Source organism: Notamacropus eugenii, chromosome 2 (genome assembly GCF_028372415.1).
Source record: "Notamacropus eugenii isolate mMacEug1 chromosome 2, mMacEug1.pri_v2, whole genome shotgun sequence".
Classification (NCBI taxonomy): Eukaryota; Metazoa; Chordata; class Mammalia; order Diprotodontia; family Macropodidae; genus Notamacropus; species Notamacropus eugenii.
Window position 1 is genome coordinate 356,626,238 of NC_092873.1, and position 21,193 is coordinate 356,647,430.

The following is a 21,193-nucleotide window of genomic DNA, read 5'->3' on the forward strand; positions in this document are numbered from 1 at the left end:
AATAGTTCTATTTGACTTTGAATATCTGAGGTACTTTTCAAAGGAAAATGCAAAACTTCAGCCCCAACTCTGCTAAATATGTATAGGTACATGCATACATGCATATGCACACACAAAAGAGGCATAAGTATATATGCAGATTTACATACACAGTACATTCTGGCCAACATTTTGCATTCTGCTTCTCAAGTTATTGGAGTTGACTGAACTTACTTTTCCTTAATCCTTAGTGGTTGAAAAATGTCCTTTCAGACTCATTTAACTTTAATAAAGTTGACACCATAGACATTTTGATGAAAATTTGTTCTGAATCTCATTATGTTCAGTGAACAGACACACATTACAACCAAAAAGCAAATGTCAGTGGAAACCTCCTTGAGTACTGTTTTTGCATAATAGAAATCAATTAGCTCTCTCTCTCTCTCTTTTTTTTTTTACAGCTTTGAGAGATGAAAAGAATTGTTTCTGACAACTTGACAACTTTAGACTTATATGTATATTGCAATAGACTGGTGGAATTTTAAGTGGAAGAAAGACTTGTGTTGGAGTTACAGAGAGGAGCAGTAAGTTTAATTTGAGAATCCACAGCTTCCTTCAAAAGTTTACATAATCTTTGGCTAACTAAAAAAAATTTGCTTAAGAGCAAATGGTATCCTAATTAGAGAAAGTTGTTAATATGATATTGACAGAACAGTAGAAAGGTCAATGGACCTTGAGTCTCACTGAGGTGAAACAATTTGCTAAAGGTCAATAGCCAATGAGTGGTTCAGAAACCAGGATTTGTACCCAGGTCATCAAATTGCAAATTAATCAGTCTTATTATCACCCCAGGATTTATCTATGTGGTACAAAAACTGATCAGTCATTTTGAGGACAAAGTGGCCATATGTGTATTCTAATTTTAAAGATGGTGAGTATTCAGGCACTCAACTTATTACATTATTTATTTGACTTTCATTCTTCTTTTCCAACTCTGCTGGGATCTGTATAACATTAAACTTTTCAGAACTAAAGTGGGGAAGAAAAATTCTCCCATTCCCACACAGAGCCTAGACATAGATCTGACCATCTGTATTCCAAGAGGATTAATTAACATAAAACTATCACATATTTTAATAGTAACCACAGTGAATGGTAAAGCTGCCTATTCTCAAGAATCTCAAAGAATTTTGCTAAAATCTATGGCTATATATACCTATATTAAGTAATAATAAGGTCAAAGTTTCTTATTTTATAGATGAGGCAGGAAGGGCAAATGAATGAAGTTGCATTTTCCCAATTATCTTTGTTGGATATTGGAGGTTAAAACTCTATCATCTAGTTCTTAGACCTCTGTGTAGATATGACCACATTCCCTGGAAGTTAACACTGAGGAAACTGAAGGTTTCACAATTTAAAACAATTGTAGAGAAATCTTTATTTTGGTGAAAAAGAGTTGAGTTGGAGAATTGGGCTGAATCTAATACTATGAAATCCATTAGAGATAAATGTAAAGTCTAACATATAAATTCAAAGAATTAACTTCACAAGTATAGGATGTCAATGTGTGTATCTAATGAATGGTAAATGAAGATGCTAACACCAGGTTATATCTGGTCAACATTTGGTAACAACAGTTTAATTTCAGCTGAGGATCAACATACATCCACATGAAACTACTATAAAGAAAAGGATGTCAACTAATCTTTGAAACCTGAACAAATGCACCATCTAGTTAATTCCCATACCATCTACAAAATGACCATGCTCAAACCTTCCTTTTGTTTAAGAGTAGTACAAAGAATCCTCAGTGCATCTAATCTATTTATTTGTCATACCATTTACCTCTAAGCATTGAAAAGATAGTTGTCTCTAAGTTAAATGTGTAAAGGTAAGAATATTTACATTCTCAGTTCACAAAACAAAATAATCACAAGTCATTGAATCACATGGTTTATTGACAAGAGTATAAGGAAAGTCATTATTTCACTTTGTGAGAGGCGAGGGTCCTTGATAATTTCTTAGATGCTTATTCCAAATAAGGTGTTTTGCATCTTTCAGTCACCTAAGTATGTGCCATGAGTCAAATCCTTAAGAATATGCCATGTTAGGTGGGTGAGGGGCAAGGGATAGAAATTTAATTCAGAGAAGGTAGAAAGATCCAGACTTCTGGAATTTGGTAAGATCATTGGAGAAATGGGCATGACTAGGAAACAAAACTACAGAAAAACATTACATGTACTTTTGTGGGGAAAAAAACTAAAGAGAGATTTCTCTTCTATTTATGTTTGTATCTATAAAATTAGCTTTTTTCATAGTTAGAAGGTCCACAACTTTCAGTCAAGGAAGCAGCAAAGATGCTTTAAATTTCCTTTCACTGATTGTACTAACAGTTTATTTGCAATATTCTTGCAAATGTTCTGAGTGAAGAAGGGTATTTGGAGGGCAGTGAAAAAAATCCCATAGAAGAGTATGATTAATGAGTTTCTTATCTCTTGTTATCATAAAACATCCATCAGGCTTTCTGAAAGCTAATTTCCTAATAGAACGCTGTCAAGTTTGATCAAATTTTTCCGACTTGTTGAACTCGCCTTCTTTGTGTAGTTGGTTATACACTTTCTTCTATTTCTCTGACTTGAGATGACACAACCTTGCCATCGACTACTTCTTCCACAACTGTCTTAATCTTCCTGATTTTCTTTACTTCTGGATGAGAGATACAAATGAAACTTAATTTTTATTCATGAATATAAATATTGCCATTCATATTTCTCTGTCTCTGTCTCTCTTTCATTAGTGTTGGGGAATTCTAACTATCAAAGCTCCTTCCACCAATGCAGATCATTGACAACTCATCTGTAGTTTACCATGCTAAGATCATAGATCTACATCTGGGAGGGACCTCAGAGGCCATCTATTCCAAATCCCTCATTTTAGACATAAGGAAACTGAAGAATTGAACCCTCACTAACCATGGAGATTAATTCTTCATGTAAGGCAAGATTTTGAACTCGACTTGACTTTAAACTCAGTTCTTTCCACCTTGCCAGCTGCCTGGGACAGTAACAGATTATGTGTGCTGCTCAAGATCACTTAGTATTTGTCAGAAGTGGGACCTGAACCCAAATCTATCTAACTACAAGGCCGGTTCCTTTATCTACTATGTCATACCTCTTCTCACCAACTCTTACTACGAAACTTTAAGGTAGCATTATTTTGTACTTAAGCACTTCCTTAAAAGATTGGGCAGCTAGGAGCAACAGTGGATAAAACACCAGGCTTGTAGTAATGAAGACTCATCTGTCTGAGTTCAAATCTTGCCTCAGACACTTACTAGCTGTGTGACCCTGGGTAAGTCACTTAACCCTAATTGCCTCAATTTCTTCATCTGTAAAATAAGCTGGAGAAGGAAATGGCAAACTGTTCCAATATTTTTGCCAAGAAAACCCCAAATAGGGTCATGGAGAGTTGGACACAACTAAAATGACTCAACAACAACAAATTCTTTTACAGGAGTAAAAGAACTTTTAATTTACCATTCCAGTTCACCCAGTTAGTTTTATATGATCTTAATTCATATAATTATATGATCTTAATTAGTTGCTACAAAGAATAGCATTTCACTAATTGAATAAGAAACTAAACCTAATTGAATGTACCACTCAATTAATTACCATCCCATCTACATAAAGACTATGCTCAAACCTTCCATCTGTTTACTAATTAATGCAAGGAATCCCAAGTCTGTCTAATCTATTTACTTATATCTTATTGATGTTGGGCAAGTAAGCATTGGAAAGATAGTTGTGTTTAAATTAAATGCAATGTCTGTAGCAAGAGTTTTGACTATATATATATATTTATACATAGACATGACATGTCAGACATGCTCACATGTGTGTATATACACAATATGTGTATATAACTGGCATGCACACATATGTATAGACACATGTAGACATATAATATATATCCACCCATCCATAAATATACATACACACTATATACATATATGAACATACATATATATGTGCTTGCATCCACATACAGGTAATTATCACACAAATCACTGGATTAGAATAAGACATACATATTTTAAGGACAGACATTTTCCTTGGTGTGGAAGGAAATTGCTATTTTTGCTCTGTAGATTGCAGATTTGCTATTGCAGATTGTAGTCTTCCATACCTTAGGAGACAGTCTTAGGGAGTTGCTGTTCCTGAGAAATCCATACCTTGACAGCCATCTAGGTGATTAGGCCTTCCACATTGTGTTCAGCCCCTGGTTTATCACTGGGCTTTAGTCTAAACCTTTTCAGTTGGTGAGATCTGATACAACTTATAATGCACTGGTGTAGCCTGTGAGAATCTCAGGTCGCCTGCCTGCCACAATGAGGCCCCAGAATGAAACTTTAATGAAAGAGTCTTATAGATGAAGGCAGAAAATGTAGCAGGCTCTTGAATTTCATAGACCATCTCTCCCTTTAGGTTTATAATGCTAACCAGAATAAAATACATATGCCAACCTTATCCTTTCCTTCCAGAATCACAGAAAGCTCTTATGCATACTTAGCCATTTCCTCCCTTCCAAACCCCTATTAAGGAAAGTTAAATTTTACCCATTGGTGAGTGGTGGGAGTATCCCTTCTATTATTTTCAGGAATGTCAGGCTTTAATACTGAAGTCATTGAATCAGGCTGTTTTAGCATTGAGTTGCATGATTCCTGACTCTTGGTAAGTTACATGAATAAAAAGTTCACCAGAACCATAACTGGAAATTTTGGTGCTTGGGGAAAATTCATTTGTGGGGGTGGGTGTCGCAGAGGATAGTTTCTTTGATCCCTTGTAATTGCACTAAGAGAGGAGATGGACCATCTCCTAGAGAGTTTGGATACAGATCAAATGAATTCTGACTCCACCCCTGAATTCATGGAAGGAAGCAAGGTGAGAGATGCAGCAAGCAAGGAATATAGGGGTAGAGAAAGTCAGGCCTCCGTACAGGGGCTAGACCCTGGCGTGATACAGTGTTGCACAAGTCCTGAAGATCAGAGGACCACCATGACTAAGAAGCCTGCCCCACCCTAGATCAGGCCAAAGCCCCAACTGCCCTCCTCTAGTTTTTGCTCTAGAATTCAATGTTCCAGGCAATGTGAGCAAAAAGTAAAATGTAGAATACTTACCGTTTTCATCTATCATGTCTAACGAGAGATTCTCCACTCTTTTTGGAGGAAAGAAAAAGAAACAAAAACAATTTAGTATCATCACATAAATGCATCCTCACACTATTCAATATTTGGCGTTTGACTATCCACATATGATGTTCCCCTTGACTAATCTTAACATTACAAACGTATTTTACTCTGCACTCTAGGACATGTCATTGGGGTAAAATCATGACTCTTCTTTAAGAGAGGGGTTCTGAACTGGGGGTCCACAGATTCTTAATAGGCTTTGGCACAGATTTCACGGGGGTGTGTGAACTTGGATGAGTAATATAAATCTCATTTCTTCTTCAGTATAATTGGTTTCCTTTATAATCTTTTGCATTTTATTTTATGAACTTAAAAACCTTATTCTGAGGAGTTTTTCGACTTCATTACACTGCCAAAAAGGGTCTGTGACACCCCTCAAAAGTTCAGAATCCCTGGTTTAAGATTATGTATATGTAGCAACATTTTCCAAGACTTTAAATTGCGTGTGTGGGTGAAGAAGAGAGGAGAGAGAGAGAGAGAGAGAGAGAGAGAGAGAGAGAGAGAGAGAGAGAGAGAGAGAGAAGAAAAAGATGAAAGAAGAGGAGGAGGAGAAGGGAATGGGAAGGGGGAAGAGATAAAAGAAGAAAAGGGGGGAAGGAGGAGATGGAAGGGGAGTGGAAAAGGGTGAGAGTAAGGGGAGAGGGAAGTGGAGGAGGAAAGATGGGAAAGGGGAAAGGGGGAGAAAGGGAAAGGGGAAGAAAAAAGGGGGGAGGAATGCAGAGGAAGGCAAGTGAGAGAGGGAGAGAGAAAGCATAACAGGGATCTGTGAAGGAGCGGAAGAGAGAGACTATTAGTTTTAATAGTAATCCTTTCAATAATTCTTTTGCTTTTATATTACAATAGTTTCCTTGAAAATGGTTCACATTCACTTTTATTCAAAGATACACAGATTTCCTCAGAACTGAACCTTAAGAGACCTACATCACAGTTCTAGTGCTGGTTGGGACAGCTCTGCAAGTCAGTGGGAGTCCAGTTCTGGCTTCTCTTCCCACCCACCCCCAACCCCACTAGGCACAACCTCTTCCAGATCATGGGTTTGGCCATACAGGGGGCTGACTGCGAAGGTGTTGGCTCACCTGACATCCTCTCCCTCGAGGAGGCGGCGGTAAGTGGCAATCTCCATCTCCAGGCGGGTCTTGATGTCGAGAAGGACGTTGTATTCCTCGTTCTGTCGTTCTGTGTCAGATCGGACTTGAATCAGCTGAGCCTCTATAGCGCTTATTAATGCTTGAATCTGAGCCAACCTCGAACCGTAACGGGCTTCAGTCTCTTCCAGGGCGCGCTCTAAAGACTCTTTCTACATTTAACGGAGAAATACACGATTTAATCCAAGTAGCACACGCACCACTTTCAGGTTGACAAAACACTTTTCGCACTATCAGCTGGTAAAGCAGATCGTGCAAGCATCATTGTCTCCATTTTACAGATGAGGAAACTGGGTCCAAAAAAAGTTAATTCCCCTGGTCACACAATTAATAATTACCCTATTAGGATTCTAATCCATATCTTCTAACTCTTGCAAACATTTTCCTCCAAGCTGTGGGATCTATGTAGAGCTCCGTGGATAGATTTCAGAGGGTCTGTGAACTCCCATGGGGGGAAAATACATCTTTATATTCACTAACCTCTAAATGAGACTTAGGACTTCCATCATTTACGAACGCAGACAACAAACTGCTGTAGTAAGAGTGATTTTGTTGTCAACAGAAATTACAAATCTTTTCATGTCACATTATAGTTGGGGCAAATATCTCAAAATACCATTTATCCTCATCACTACTTTGAAGTTACTGTAGTTATGGCCACATTCCCAGATCACACATAATTGCAGTCTTTCTATCTACAGATGTTTGTGACATAACTGGCAAAATGTCAGGGTCTGTAGGTTTTACCAGACTTCCAAAAGGATCCATGACATGAAAAAAAGGTTAGGAACTCATTTAAGAAGATTTGATTCATGAAATGAGGATTTTTGAAGTTTACTTTTTAAAAAAGTTTAATTTAAAAAATATTTTAATTGTCAGTACTAGTATTAATTATTAATTATTTTTAAAAATAATTTTAAAATAAATATTCAAATAATTTTAAAATAAATATTTTAAATAATGAGAATAACTTAATATAATAAAACCCTCTTTCCATTGGACAAATATAAAGATACAGGGCAGTATGCTAATACAAACCACTAAAATAATCATTAGAGACATTGTACCTATAAGCAATATTATATTATACTATGATTGTGTCTTAAGAGATAGAGTGACATAGCGTTTAGAGGGCTTTGGAGTCAGGAAGACCTGAGTTGAGTTCTGACTCTGATATATGGTAAGTGACCATAGGCAAGTCACTTAACCCTGTTTGCCTCAGTTTCCTCATCTGTAAAAATGCGCTGGAACAGGAAATGACTAACTACTCTAGTATCTTTGTCAAGAAAACCCCAGATGGGGTCATGAAGAATAGAACACAATTAAGAAATGATTGAACATCTATGATATACATCCTTAGTAAAGGAAATTTCCCTACTGGGTGTTTCCTGAACTAATGAAGTTATCAAGTTGAATTGTTCTCAATAATGTAGTTTGATATATGTCATATATTGTATATCATCACATTAGTGTGCTCATGCACACACACATGCACATACATGTACCTCTATGTAGTATACATTATATATACTCTATATTATGTATGTATGTGTATATATTGGTTAGTCATTATCCATTCTCAGAGAGGACTGAAATGACATCACCATGTTAGACTCAAGTTACAGTGTGTCCAACTGTGTCTGATCAGATCAATATGAGCTCAGAATGTTCTACCACAGGTTGGGCACAAATAGTCCATGTGAACATTGGGGTGCATTGTCTAAATCTGCATATATATACACACACACACATATAATATGTATGTATATGTGTGTAGACATATGTAGATATGTGTATATGAATATGCAGATATATATGTATGTATATATGTATGTGTATTAGAAGATATGAGGGGCAGTTAGGTAACAAAGTGAGTAAAGTACCTGCCCAAGAGTCAGGAGGACCTGAGTTCAAATCCAGCCTTAGACACCTGACATACCTACTCTCTGTGTGACCTTGGACAAGTAACTTAACTCCAATTGCCTTGCTTTCCCCCCTCCAAAATAAAAAGGTTTTGAGAGCCAGAACAGTGTAATGGAGAGAGAGTTGGCCTTGGAGTCAGAAAGATCTGGGTTCACATTCTACCTCTTACACATATCAGCTGGGTGACTGAGTGGTAGACAAGTCTTTTAACTGCCAGGCAACTTTCACTCTCTAAGTTACAGAGGAGTTGCCAGTCTGCATTGGTGGAAGAAATTTCCCTACTAGGAGTTATTCACATCAAGGACTTAATAGGTCTGGAACTAAATCCACACAAAAAGGTCACTAGTACATGCCAGATTATGTTATGTTATATGATATGATGTCAGATGTACTTTACCATGCTGTACTGGGACTGGAGCTCTATCTCTATATTCTGATAGTTGCGTCTCAGCTCGGTCACTTGGGCCTCATTGGTCTTTATCTCATCGGTGCTCACTCGGACCACTACTTGCAGATCTTCAATCTTAAAGTCAAAAAGCACAAAGAAAAAAGTAGTCATTTAAACTGCTTCCTCATTTGGGGACTATCTGAAAATGTGGTCTTCTTTCTCACCCTTTTCTCAAACTGTTCTTTGGCTTCCTGAAGATTCTTCTGTGCCATGAGTTCATATTTCTGCCTCATTTCATTCATGATGGTTGCAAGGTCATGGCCGGGAGCAGCGTCCACTTCCACGTTGACAGTTTTACCCAATTGTCCTCGCAAGTTAGCAATGTCCTAAGAGAAACAGCATCTCCATCAATTTAGTTCTGAAGTTCATTCTCACACTTCTAGCTAACTTCAGAAGATACCAGTGGCCTTATTGCATTGGCCTGAAAACTAAAAATGGATCAGAATGAGAGAAAGAGAAGCATGATCAATCCCCATATCTCCTGGTGAGTGACAGTTCTGTTGGAAGGGCTCATAGGATCCCTGGGCTAAAGAGATGACTGTTTTTCTCACCTCTTCATGGGCTTTTTTGAGGAAAGCCAATTCTTCAGTCAGACTCTCAATTTGTATCTCTAGGTCTGTCTTCTGTAGGGTGAGATCATCAAAGACTTTATGGAGTCCCTGCAAATCAGCCTCCACGGACAATCTCATCCCATGCTCCGTTTCATACCTAGCAAGTAATTAGAGCTGTAGTGAGCAGTTATGGCAAATAGAGAAAGCAGCTTGTCCTTTTCTAAGACAAAGGGGAAGGGGAGAGGGGAAGAATATGGTGAAGAGAGATGCTAAGGACAGACTTCAGGGACCCCAAAATGGGAGGAAATACAGGGACATTGGCCCATGGACACCCTGGGAGATTGTGAGGTCATTGCTATGGAAGGAGGAAGGTGGGCATAGGCTAGAGAGGAGGGAGTAGGCCATATATTAGCTCCCTATTTTAACTAATTATTTTTGCTGATGAGCTTAGTGGTTTCTATCTGCTGAAGGAGTACAAGTGCTCTCAATACCCTTGAACTTTTGGTACCCTGGGACAAAGATCTGCTTGCCTTGTCCTAGTTAAAGCTCTGAAAAAAACAGTGTCCTGCAAAGGTCTGTTCCTTCTTTGTCTATTGTCTTTATGTTAGGACTGTAAAGTAATTAGGTCTTTTTCTTTTTTTGGAAGCTGCCCAGTATCTATCTGTATGGTACAGTGGATAGAGGGCTGGACCTGAAGTCAGGAAGATCTGAGTTCAAATGAGGCCTCACATAGGTCTGAGACCCTGGGCAAGTCACTTAACCTTCATCTGCCTCAGTTTCCTCATCTGTAAAATGGAGAGAGTAGTAGCAGGCATCTCCGGGTGTGGTTTTGGAGTGTTAAGTGAGACAAGTGTAAAGTACTTAGCACAGTACTTGGCACATAGTAAATGCTTTATACATTATTATTATTTTATCTGGCACATACTAGGTGCTTTGCAAATCATTATTATCATTACTATTATGTTATTTTCAAATCATCCAACCTGTTCCTCATCTGTCAAATGAGCTGGAGAAGAACATGGCAGATCTCTCCATTATCTTTGCCCAAATGGGGTCATGAAGAGTCATACATGACTAAGCAAGTTTTTGCCCTCATTCTTCCTACTTTTGTAGTTCAGATTTGAAAATATTTTTAGGTCCATAGAAATCTTTCCTCATAATTCTATGAAGCAAGTATTATTTTCTCTATTTTCCCTGTGAGAAAAATGAGGCTCCAAGGTTGTGATTTGATCAGGGTTACAGAGACAGAGCTGGGTTTTGAATCCATACTGGGGTTCATGGGTACAAATTACAAGAAGGTACCTTTCAATTCAACTAAAAAAGAATTTTCTAATGGTTAGAGCTGTCCAATAAGGAAATGGCTTGACTTTTGAGATGGCGGGTTCCCTGGCACTGAGAGTACAAACTGGATGACTCCCTGTCATGAATACTCTCAGAGCGATTTTTGTAGTAGGTGAGAGATTAGACTAGATGAGGTCTAAAGTCACTTCCAACACGGATTCAGTGATTGCTTGTCAGATAAAGAGTTGTATGAAAATTTGAGGAACTAGAAAACCGACTCTACTCCTATTTTCCCACAAACCCAAAGAACTCAGTTATTTAATGAAAATTAATTAATAGTTGGTGTGCCAGACAGCACCGGACCTTAAGTCAAGAGGACCTGAGTTCAAATCCAGCCTAAACACATTATCTATGTGACTCTGGGCAAGTCACTTAACCCCAATTGCCTCTTTAAAAAAAATGAATTCTTTAGCAAGGTTTCACAGTTGTGGTTGGACCTACTTTATTCTGAAATCCTCCGCAGCCAGTTTAGAGTTATCAAGCTGCAGGACACAACGGGCATTGGCCAGCCGGGAATCCTTAATCTGGAAGAAAGGTTGATAGAGAAATACAGAGAAATGAACAACTGATTAGAAACTTCCAATAGCTAAATTTATTTTAAAATAGAATTACCTCAAATTAAAATCTGTTTTGGAGACAATAATAATAGCAGTCATTTAAAAAAAAGAAGTGAAAGGAAATGCCAAATGCTCCAAACTATTAAAAGGCAGTGTAGCCTAGTAGACAGAGTGTTAGCCTCAAAGGTAGAAAGACATGGGTTCAAACCCTGCCTCTGACACATATTGATTATGTGAACCTGGGCAAGTTACTTACCTTTCAGTGCTTTAGGCCCCTTTCTAGGCTTTTTCAATTGTAGAGAAGGAGTCAACCTGTCTTATGAGAGGTAGTTTCCTCATCTTCTAGGAGAGGTGGGGAATTTGCAGCCTCAAGGCCACATGTGGCCTGCTAGGTCCTTGGCCTTTTGACTGAATCCAAGTTTCACAGAACAAATCTATTTATTAAGGGAATTTGTTCAGTGAAGTTGCGATTTGGTCAAAGGACCACACTTTGGCCTAGATCCTACCTAGATTCACCTATATCTTAGCTCAGATCTCACCCAGGACACAAACTGTGTGACCATGGGCCTGTTTCTATAACCCCTGTGCCTAACATAGTGCCCAGCATGTAGTAGGCATTTATCGAATGCGATTTGGACAAATAAGTAACTGAACCTCCCAACTGGCAATTCTAAGACCATGTGTTGTAGAGGAATTGTTGAACTGCTCTAGTAGAAGTACTTTCCACAAACTAATGAAGTCACTGGTGTAGACCCCCCCTTCTCCCAAAAGCTGACATGATTATGGTGCCATACTATATTGTATTCTAATGCTGTGCTATTATATACAGTTTTAAGCTATTAAACTTCTCTAAGACTTTGGAGACACTGTATAGATACATATACACATACATACATACATATGTGTATCTTTCTCTTCATCACTGCTCTCCACTTTTCTATTATCTGAGAGTGAATGTAAACAGAAATTGTTTCTCTTTTGGCCAGAAACCCTGAGGGTCTTTCCCTTCCAGACTGATTTTGGTTTTTTTTTAGACTAGGTAAAAGAGGTTATTCTTTGCCTCCTTTCTTACTAGCCTTAATCACTGAACTGGTGTTGTCTCAGTCAAACTGAGGCCCTGAAAGACCTTAGCTTAAAAAGGCCAATGTCTCCCACTGCATCTGGGGCCATCTCCAGTCATCCTGGTGTATATCTTGCCACTGGATCCAGATGAGTCCTGAGGAGAGAGTGAGGCTGGTGACTGCACAGCCCTCCCTCTTTTAAATTCAATTCATTTGCAAGTCATGGCATCACATTCCTGATGTCGTGGTCCTCTTTGAGGATGAAGGAGAAAATACAACAATAATTATCAATCAATCTCTCTATCTCTCTCTTTTCTTCTCTCCCTCCCACCTTCTATCTGTCTGTCTCTCTATCTGTCTGTCTGTCTATCTATCTATCTGTGTCTTCAATAGTAACTTATTCATTCCTCTCAGTTTCTCTAATACTAGATAGTACATGTATTTTGGGATAGGGATAGAGACTAGGCCTATGAAACTTCTTGGAAATTCCCTCTACCAATGCATATTAGTACCTTCTTTTCAACTCAGAATCTTATATAGTTGCCTAGAGCACTAGGAGGATACGTGACTTTACACTGCCAGGATGTGTCAGAGGTAGGACTGGAAGACAGGTTTTATTGGCTTTGAGGCCAAACTGCTTCTCCAAAGTAAATCATGATCTCCATTTTACAGAGGCTCAGAGAGTTCTCATAGCATGACAGTCTGAAGGAGAGACCTTAGAGAACACCTGGTTTCACTTTCACTCTTCCTTCCCTCCCCCATTTATAGATTAGAGTTTCATAGATCCAGGGTTTAAAGGTGCCTTAAATATCACATAGCCCAACCTCTTTATTTTATAGGTAAGGACAATAAGGAAATGTTAAATTGCCAAGTCACATTCCTGGTACATGTCCAAACCAGGATTTGAACCCAAGTTTTCTGACTCCAAATTCAGTGCTTTTTTGTTGTTTATATTACCACCACCACCAGCAGTTTTTATGTTCCTCACAAATTAGGATTAGTCTTAGAGAACAGCCCTTTCAAATCTGTCTCTGTATATCTAACTACGTTAATGGTTTCTAAAAAAAACCATTGCAATTACAATTGGCATATTGCTTTACAGTTTATGAGCTGTGTCCCCTTTATGGGATCTCATTTAATCTTCCAAAATTCCTGTAAGGATCAGAGTTAGCCTGTATATTTGGATGATCTACAAAATTCATTCAGAAAATTGTATGAAAAGAAGGTTATGGACAAGAAGGATGGTTCCCCAAGCTCTAATTGTTTTTAATAAAGGTATGTCTTCACAAGTAGGGTGGAGAGAATAACCTGATAGAGGAGATAAAAATTATTATACCATTTGCCTTCTGTGGGAGGAGTCATGAGTCCCCACCATGGCACTCACAGGAGTTTTCTGTAAGTGATTTAACTAGTTGATAGATATATCTTCAGAGAAGTGGACTCACAGATAAGTAACCTTTGCTTTAAGGATCAAAAAGGAAAAGATAACGAAAAGAAACTTTCTGATTTGTTAATGGAGAGTTCCAAGAGCAAAGGCTCCCTGCCAGAACTATAAGCTTTCTTTAAGGCCAAAGTCTATTTAAGGCTTGAAATTGATAACAGAGTGAGCCCCACTTTTCCTGTGTACAATAGCTTTTGTGGTAGAAACATCACAGGTGGAAAGAACACTGGCTCAGGAATGAGAAGATTGATGTTAGAAGGCTGCTTGTGGAACCTTGGGGAGGTTCTCTTCAATGTGCCTCAGTGTTGGTTGAAAAATGAGGCTGGAAGACAGGACTTCGGAGGGTCCATCTAAAGCTATAACCTTATGAGAGATTGGGAAGATATGAAATAGAGAGAATGAAATGTTGGTTTACAGTAGTAACAAGTTTATCTTGTACCTTCTCCCACAATAAGTCTGTGAAGTAGGTAGTTTCTTGTTTTACTGATGAGGAAACTAGCTCAGAGAGGTTCAAAGATTTGCTAATATTTACAAGGCCAGTAAGTATGTGAGGTAGAATCTGAACCTGGGTCTCAGGCTCTATCCATTATGAGTCACTGCTTCCCAAGTAGTATTGCTGGAAAAAAAAAATAGCAGTGGTGGCTAGGATAGGATAATAGGCTTAAAATAAATTCAGGCATTATTGAGTCTTCTTCCAAGCATGGCTAACCATTTTCTATCCTGTTTCATTGCATTCTCACTATACGTATCTGGGGCAATATGTTGGTCACTTGTATAGGTATTCAATACATGTTGGTGTTCTTCTGTAAAGTTTCTGAGAGTGAAGGAAGCCTCTGAAATTATTGGAGGAAAGTATTGTGAACAAGGCAATTAAGAGGCAGCTACTATTATATTTCTCAAAATTTAAGTCCACGAGAGAGGACTATCTTACTCATTTAGGACTGAGAAGTTATAGCCAGGCAAGAACTTACTCCCAAAATAAACACATAATTATAGATGGAATTTAAATCATCATTATCAGAGATGACTCTGGAGAGAGCATGGAACAGTGTAAAGCATGCTGGTTCAGGAGTCAGAGGACTTGGGTTCAATTCCCACCTTTCATAGTCACCTCTGTGCCTCAGTTTCCTCCTCTCTAAAATGAAGGTGTTGGATTACATGGCCTCTGAGTTTCTTTCTAGTTCTAGATCTATGATTATTGTCTGGCCAACATTATTGCCCTCCATCTATCTTTCTGAGAAATCCCATGGAACTGATTTGCCTTGAGAAGCCACCCAAGGGGCAGCTAGGTGGTGTAGTGGATAGAGTACTGGCCTAGAGTCAGGAGGACCTGAGCTCCAATCTGGCCTCAGACACTTAATAACTGTGTGTGACCTAGGTCAAGTAACTCAACCCTAGTTGACTCAAAAAGAAAAAAAAATGAAAGAAAAAAGAAAAAGTCATCCAGCATCTCTTACCTTATTTTGGAGATCTTCAATTGTTTTGAAATAGGCACTGTAGTCCCGGCTTAAGGTGGGAGAGTTCTTCTCATACCATTGCCTAATCTGGATTTCCAGGTGGGAGTTGGACTGCTCCAGAGAACGCACCTTTTCCAAGTAGCTGGCTAGACGATCATTGAGATTCTGCATTGTGATTTTTTCATTGCCAACAGAGAAGTCTCCACTGAGACCACCTCCAAAGTTGGTCACATAGCTGGTGCTTGAAATCCGGATACCCTTACCTCCAGCCCCACCATAGACGCTGGGGGCATAGATATTTTGCATAGTACCCTTTCTAACTACTGGCCCACTGATCTGGCTAGAGGAGCTGCTGCTTCTGTGGAAGCTTCTGCGAGAGAAATCCATGACTGGAGTTGAGGACAGAACACCTGGATCCTCTGGCTACCTAAAGGTGGTGGAGTGTAATCTGCCTCCTGGGAGATAGGGATTTTTATAAACTGGATGGACTCCGCCTCTGGTGACACCCAACCTTCCTGTTATCCATACTTATCCATTCTTTACAGGTATCCAGAATTTGGCAATATAAGAGGGCTCAGAGATGACCACAAGCAGGCTTCCTCTGGGGGTGGGAGTGAGGGTAGAAATTTTTTTTTTAAACAGTGGTAACAGGCATAAACCATTCAATGAATGATGTGACCCTTGCACCTGCCTTGGCTGAGTTTTCATTCTTCAGTACAAGTAAGGCATATTTACCATCCTCATGAATAGTTTATGATTTAAAAAGCCAGACCTCTAAATGGAACGTGAAATGGTTGTGGATCATTATGAATATTATAAAAATGAGGTTTTGACCCCCATGTGTAAAGATAGGTAGAGGAAGTAGAAAGTTTGCTCTACTTGCCTAAGAAAATAGTTAGGAAGTTGGTTTAAGCACAGAAAACACCTGCTCTCCCTTGTTCCCATCATAGACCAGATTTCTCTCAGCTCAATTTAGGATTTTAAAAATGTAGAAGAATAATTCATATATAACATTTCATAAACCTATCACAGGTTTGACATACCCTATTTCTGCTCCCACCTGGTATTTCATTCCAGTCAGTTAACAAAATTTTAAGTGCTTTCTAGAAACCAATCACTGTGCTAAGTGCTGGGGAAATAAAGGCAAAATATCCCCAAACAAAAAACACCACTCATCCTGCCCCCTTAGAAAAACAACCCAAGAAAACAAAACAAGAAGGCAATCTCCAAAGAGAGTTCTGGTATAACACATCTCACTTGCCATTAAGACCCTTATCTCCTTTTGCATGTCAGCCAAGAGGAAAGTCATTAACACAATAGTCTAATATACATTTAAAATTTTTGGATTGAACTTGCGATTTCCTTAATACAGGAACTCACAGGGAAGAAACTCTCTACCCAAGCAAATCAATGCTTGAGCCGCTTATCTTCTCAGATAATTATTGAAAGGACTGAAAGATTAAGTGACTTGCAGAAGGTGACTCAATCAATATGTTTCAGAGACAGCAACTGACTGAGGTCTTCCTGACCCTGAGGCCAGGTTTCCATCCATGATGCCTTGCTACCTCAGTATACCTTCTGTTGTTCAGTTTGGTTTTTTTTATTTTTGTTTTTTTTTAGTGATGTTTGACTATTCGTGACCCCATTTGGGGTTTTCTTGGCAAAGATACTGGAGTGGTTTGCCATTTCCTTCTCTAGCTCGTTTTACAGATGAGGAAGCTGAGGCAAAAAGGGTTAATGACTTGTCCAGGGTCACACAGCTAGTAAATGTCTGAGGGTGGATTTGTACTCAGGAAGATGAGTCTGCCTGAATCCAGGCCTGACATTCTATCCACTGTGCCACAAGTATATCTTTACTACAAGACGTAGGTAATAGAACACAATCCTGAGATTCCCCCTGAAGTAGTTCATTGCTTGGATAAAAGGGCCTGCTATATCCTTGGTTGCAGCTATGATGTTGGCACTGTTAGTGAGTTGAATTCAGTCATTTATTCTTACCAAAAGAATCACCAAACTAGCATGGTCTGTACTCCTCCCAAAGTTCACAGCGAGCACTACTTGAAAAGACTGTGGGTGTTTATCCTGGAGAAGAGACATCCTTTTGGGGAAGGGGTGGGATATAACAGCTGTCTTCAGATTTTTGAAGGGCTGGTCACCCAAGAAGGATTAGAAAGGGTAAAATTAGGGGTTAGGGATGGAAATTCAAAGGAAGCAATTAATCTTGATGCAAGGAAATATTTCTTAACATTTTGAGATAATCTACAGTGGACTAGGCTGCTTTAAGAGGTAGTGGGTCTGCTTTCACTTGACATCTTTAAGAAAAAATGAAATGACTACTCATCACTTAGGTTGTATGAACATTCTTGTTCAGGTATGGATTGGATTAGATGAGATCTCTTTCAACATGCAACATTGGTCTTTGAGGGATGAGTATTCTGCTTAGGGTGAGAAGAATCATTGGACAGTAATAACTTCGTTATCCTTGATTAGACAATCATCTGGTGCCATGTGTACCATAGCTTGGCAACATGGCCCCATTCTAACCATGGGGCACACACTTTAATCCACTGGGAGGATTTTCCAAGATCCCTACATCCTAGGATATCCTTTATTGCTTGATTAATGGCTCCTGAAGTCTAGTTGTACATGTCTGTCTTGTATTGGACGGATTCATCCAAGAAGCAAGCAAAACAGCAAGCTTGAGAGCCTGGTCTTCATAGGTAGGGGCTTATTGGGCTAGTGAAGGAAGTAGAGCATTGGGGGTTGGACGGGAGGTTTCAACCTCTGGAGCAGTCATTAGTGAAGGGTACTAAAACCTGATGAAGCTAGATGAGCTCAATCTTGAATGTACTATTTCCATTTAACCACAGAGGTCTCCTGTGTGTGTCCTAATCATCTTGCATGAGGGCTTACCTTGCATCACCCACTCCAAATATGCAACTCTGGATAAAGAATGATAGTATAACTCTGAATCGTTCCCTCAGTAGCAAGTAAAGTTCATTAACAGGCAAATAACTGCTTTTCAAAATTGAGATGGTAGAGGGATACTTCAGAGAGTTTATGGTTCTTGAAACCTAATGGTGTTTTTAAGAAAATAGGTGCTTGCCAAAGGCTCCACTTGGTCTGGTCTCTATGGATAGAGATATTCCAATAGGCTCCATTGTACCACACCCTCAGCAATCTTTGTTCTAATGACTCAGTATGTTGTAATTTCAACTTTTTATGTAAACTTCCAGGTTTCTTGGAGGTGCTCATTTACCCACTGACCCCCTCTGAGAACGACACCTTGAATGAGGGAGGTAGGATTATGATAAACCAGAGACGAGGTTTTCAATTCTTATGCTCCCTCCTGCTCTCATTCACTTCCTGTTTGGCCCAGATCTCAGCAGATATCACATATTTCCTAATGAAACCTCTGGGGGATTTTTTTCTACACGATTTTTGTGCCTTCTTGAATTGGAATGGGAAGAAGCCAAGTTCACTGCTGCTTATTGACAAACTATACCTTGAGAACTCTACTGATATTATGTCCACTCCCTGACCACACACAAAGCTTTGAGTAAGATTCGGAGCTCCTAAATTTCCTACTGATTGCTTGGACACCAGCCTCTATAAACATTTACTGAATCTTCATTTCCGGGTAGATAAAACAGCAGTTACTAATACAGTTGCATTTTGACTTCATTGTTCATGTTAATGATTGATGCCAAATACGGTAGAAAGAAGTCATAGGCAGGCTAGATTAAAATATAACTATCATTTTCTTTGTGCTGTACATTGTTTTGCTTCATAATAAGGTTGGGCATGGGTGAGAGGTCTGTCTTCCCCTACCTTGTTAGTGGTCTACACTTTTATCATCCATTGAGAAGAATGACACATGGAGATATGATATGAAATTTATTGAGGAAGTCATATACTTCCTCTCAGACCCACCCTGATATGCTGTCTCTGATCATTATCTGGAAATTCAAAATGGATTAAGACTTACAATCAGTCATGGCTTCACACTCACCCGAGACTAGAATTACTTCATGGGCAAGGCGCCAAGTTCTAATTTATACTTTACCTCACCTGCCAACCACAGAGGAGAGAGGTCTACAGTGCCTACAGTGGCCCTAATCCCTTTCCCCTTGTTCTTTTTAGAGATCTATACCAATTTAAAACTTCCAGAGATGCACATTTGGGTACATTCATAAATTATCAAAATTGATAGGGACTCTCCCTAGATTCAAATATATGACCCAGATTTCATTCTCTCAGCACGTCACTCTCAGAACTCTCTAATTTCTTTCTCTGACTCACACTATTAATTACCAGAAGTGCGATTCGAATTCTTGGTCCACAGTCCATTCTCTATCCTACTTACTCTATATTGCCAAGGACCATTTTCCTAGCTATCAGATATTAATAGCTATCAGCAAACATAAGGAGTAGGATGGAGATGGGACTTGTGATTTCATTGATATGAAATATTTCCTAGCAAGAAAACTTCTTCTATCAATGCAATTTACCACCTTCTCTGAAATGTAGAATCTTAGAGAGTTGTCTAGGATGCTATGTGACTTATCAAGAATTATGCCAACTGCTCCACCAAATACCAAAACCAGGAGATTATCCTTTACAAAAGGTCCCTTATGAAATAGTCTAGGAGAAAATCAAGAATTACTAGTAACTTTGAACCCTCCTTGACCTGACGCAAAACAACTTCCCTTTCATACTTTATCTGTGGAGTTGAACTTATCGCTAGGAAGAAACTGTCTTGCCCTGGTTTTATGTAATGGTGCCTCCCATAGGGAGGGAGCTGTGGGAGTGGATGGACTGAGAGGGTCTTCATTCATTTTCTGTCTGAATGCTATGCTCAGAGTCAGTGCTTGATAAATAATATTTGAATGAATGAATGGTTGCTTCTATGTGGCACAAAATAGTAAAAAATGTAATGGAGACAGGACTGGGATTCAAATCATGGTGTTTCCCTTCACTACTTATGTACTGGGCAACTCACTTCTGTCTGGGGATCAGTTCCCTCAATTATAAAATAATTATAAAATTATAAAATATTCCAATTTTAGAATAGATGATCTTTAAGATTCCTTTCTGCTCTCAATCTACTAGCTTCCAAATTACTGGAGCAGGTGGCTATCATGATGAAAATGGAATAGCAACTCCCTAGTGGCTATGGTGTTCAATAATAACAATGGGCAGTAATATGGGATAATGAGGATTTACCAGGATATATGGTGGAAAGGTAGGGACCCTGGTGTCAGGGGTTCTGGGCTTCAGTCTGGTCTCTCCAAATTACTAGCTCTGTTACCTTGAACAAATCACTTAACCTTTTTCTGTTTCCCCATCTATGGAATGTGGATAATAATACCACTTGTACCCCATCACAGGGCTATTGTGAGGCTCAAAGGAAATAACTCTCAAAAAGGTCTTTGAAGGATTTAGGTGATGTAGAAGATAGAGATCTGGAGTCAGGGAAACCTGAGCTCAGATCTGGTCTCCAACAACCCCCTGGCAAATCATTTAACCTCTGTTTGCCTCAGTTTCTTCCTTTGTAGAATGGGGATAATAGTTGCACATACCCCTCAAGGTTTTTGTGAGGATCATATATGATAATATTCGTAAAGCATTTTTCAAACTTTAATTTACTATGTATATCATTACTGTTGTTTGTCCTTCATTCTTGAAGAGGATCAGTGATACCAGGAGGGTGATGTCTTGATTTGCCAATGAATTGAATTGAAGTGAGGCAGTGCTGGTGTATTTTATTATTATGGCTTTGAAAGTAACATATTGAATTTATCATATTCTTAAACTATGGATGGTAGAAATTCAGTCTCACCTATAATCTTTTTTCCCTTTGTATCTGGAAATATTCTTTTTTTAAATTTTTGGCATGTAGTAGATTGGAGGCCCACTGAGTTAGTTCATCAAAACTTGTGTTTTGAATAGGCATTGCAAGTAGAAAATATCTGGGCCCAGAACTAATTAGGAGGATAAGATTAGACTAGATCATTTTAAAAATTATTTTATTTTATT

At 38.8% G+C, this 21,193-nt stretch overlaps 1 protein-coding gene across 1 annotated transcript; it reads right to left on the bottom strand.

Moving 5' to 3' along the window:
• Positions 1 to 1,919: 1,919 nt before the first annotated feature.
• LOC140528502 (keratin, type I cytoskeletal 20-like) lies at positions 1,920 to 15,606 on the bottom strand. The gene is made up of 8 exons (XM_072646385.1): positions 15,155 to 15,606; positions 11,080 to 11,162; positions 9,298 to 9,454; positions 8,911 to 9,072; positions 8,696 to 8,821; positions 6,307 to 6,527; positions 5,159 to 5,196; positions 1,920 to 2,685 (listed from the first exon to the last, which is right to left on the bottom strand). Exons 1-8 carry the CDS (start codon positions 15,539 to 15,541, stop codon positions 2,588 to 2,590), a joined length of 1,272 nt encoding a protein of 423 aa, XP_072502486.1. The 5' UTR covers positions 15,542 to 15,606; the 3' UTR covers positions 1,920 to 2,587.
• Between the last annotated feature and the right edge of the window lie 5,587 nt (positions 15,607 to 21,193).

Excerpts from the sequence above, each read along its gene's own strand:
- LOC140528502 (XM_072646385.1), bottom strand. The coding sequence starts at position 15,541 with ATGGATTTCTCTCGCAGAAGCTTCCACAGAAGCAGCAGCTCCTCTAGC. Across the intron at positions 9,073-9,297 it reads TCAAAAAAGCCCATGAAGAG|GACATTGCTAACTTGCGAGG; the intron begins GTGAGAAAAACA and ends TGTTTCTCTTAG. Across the intron at positions 8,822-8,910 it reads AAGAACAGTTTGAGAAAAGG|ATTGAAGATCTGCAAGTAGT; the intron begins GTGAGAAAGAAG and ends TTTGACTTTAAG.